The 2115-nt window shown below is 42.6% G+C and overlaps 1 protein-coding gene across 1 annotated transcript; it reads left to right on the forward strand.

Annotated features, from left to right (window-relative positions):
• The first annotated feature begins 749 nt into the window (after positions 1-749).
• On the forward strand, positions 750-1318 carry LOC112134975 (heterogeneous nuclear ribonucleoprotein A1-like). The gene has a single exon (XM_054519595.2). The coding sequence runs from the start codon at positions 765-767 to the stop codon at positions 1179-1181; it is 417 nt and encodes a 138-aa protein (XP_054375570.1). The 5' UTR covers positions 750-764; the 3' UTR covers positions 1182-1318.
• Positions 1319-2115: the final 797 nt, after the last annotated feature.

The following is a 2115-nucleotide window of genomic DNA, read 5'->3' on the forward strand; positions in this document are numbered from 1 at the left end:
GAAGCTCTTCATTGGAGGGTTGAGCTTTGAAACAACCAATGAGAGCCTGAGGAGCCATTTTGAGCAATGGGGAACGCTCACCGACTGTGTGGTAATGAGAGATCCAAACACCAAGCCCTCCAGGGCCTGTGGATTTGTCATGTGTGCCAGTGTGGAGGAGGTGGATGCAGCCATGAATGCAAGGCCACACAAGGTAGATGGAAGAGTTGTAGAACCTCACGCCAGTAATCCCAGCACTTTGGGAGGCTGAGGCAGGCGGATCACGAGGTCAGGAGATCGAGACCATCCTGGCTAACATGGTGAAACCCGTCTCTACTAAAAATACAAAAAATTAGCCGGGTGTTGTGGCGGGCACCTGTAGTCCCAGCGACTCAGGAGGCTGAGGCGGGAGAATGGCGGGAACCCGAGAGGCGGAGCTTGCAGTGAGCCCAGATGGCGCCACTGCACTCCAGCCTGGGCGAAAGAGCAAGACTCTGTCTGAAGAAGAAAAAAAAAAAGAGTTGTAGAAGCAAAGAGAGTTGTCTCAAGAGAAAATTCTCAAAGACCAGGTGCCCAGTTAACTGTGAAAAATATATTTGTTGGTGGCATTAAAGAAGACACTGAAGAACATCACTAAGAGATCATTTTGAACAGTATGGAAAAAATTGAAGTGATTCAAACCATGACTGACCGAGGCATTGGCAAGAAAAGGGGCTTTGTCTTTGTAACCTTTGACAACCATGACTCCATGGATAAGACTGTCATTCAGAAATAGCATACCGCGAATGGCCACAACTGTGAAGCTAGGAAAGCCCTGTCAAAGCAAGAGTGGTTCTGGAAACTTTGGTGGTGGTCATGGAGGTGGTTTCAGCGGGAATGACACCTTAGGTCACGGAGGAAACTTCCATGGTCGTGGTGGCTTTGGTGGCAGCTGTGGTGGTGGTGAATACGGTGGCAGTGGGGATGACTACAATGGATTTGGTAATGATGGAAGCAATTTTGGAGGTGGTGGAAGCTACAGTGATTTTGACAATTACAACAATCAGTCTCCAAATTTTGGACCCCTGAAGGGAGGAAACTTTGGAGGCAGAAGCTCTGTCCCCTATGGTGGTGGAGGCCAATACTCTGCCAAACCACAAAACCAAGGTGGCTATGGTGGTTCCAGTAGCAGCAGTAGCTATGGCAGTGGCAGAAGATTTTAATTAGGAAACAAAGCTTAGCAGGAGAGGAGAGCCAGAGAAGTGACAGGGAAGCTACAGGTTACAACAGATTTGTGAACTCAGCCAAGCACAGTGGTGGCAGGGCCCAGCTGCTACAAAGCAGACATGTTTTAGACAAATACTCATGTGTGTGGGCAAAAAACTCGAGGACTGTATTTGTGACTAATTTTGTAACAGGTTATTTTAGTTTCTGTTCTGTGGAAAGTGTAAATCATTCCAACAAAGGGTTTTAATGTAGATTTTTTTTTCACCCATGCTGTTGATTGCTAAATATAATAGCCTGATTGGGACGCTGAATAAATGTCTTTTTTTTTTTAATGTGCTGTGTAAAGTTGGTCTACTCTGAAGCCATCTTGGTAAATTTCCCCAACAGTGTGAAGTTAGAGTTCCTTTAAGGTGATGCCAGGTTCTGTTTGGAATTTATATACAACCTGCTTGGGTGGAGAAACCATTGTCTTCAGAAACCTTGGCGTGGTTGAACTGATGGTTACTGTTGTGACCTGAAGATCACCATTAAAAGGGATTACCAAAGCAAAATCATGGAATTATTGGTTATTAAAATGATTGTTGGCATATCCTATGCAATGTATCTAAATTGAATAATGGTATCCAATAAAATTATAGATGGGAATGAAGCTTGTGTACCATCCATTATCATGTGTAATCAATAAACGATTTAATTCTCTTGAAAAAAAAAATACCTGAAAGGAAACACACAATTGACTTCAGGTGTTGACACTTTGGAAGATTTTTCAAGTTATTTATAGTAACAGATATTAATGTTATAAAGAAATAAATGCACTTTTTATTTTAAAAGCTCTACCATTTCTCTGAAGAAGAAACAAACAAGATTTTAAAAAATCTTATACTAATCAATAGAGTATAGCTTTCCCCCTAAGCAATGAAATCATTTTAA

Source organism: Pongo abelii, chromosome 13 (genome assembly GCF_028885655.2).
Source record: "Pongo abelii isolate AG06213 chromosome 13, NHGRI_mPonAbe1-v2.0_pri, whole genome shotgun sequence".
NCBI lineage: Eukaryota > Metazoa > Chordata > Mammalia > Primates > Hominidae > Pongo > Pongo abelii.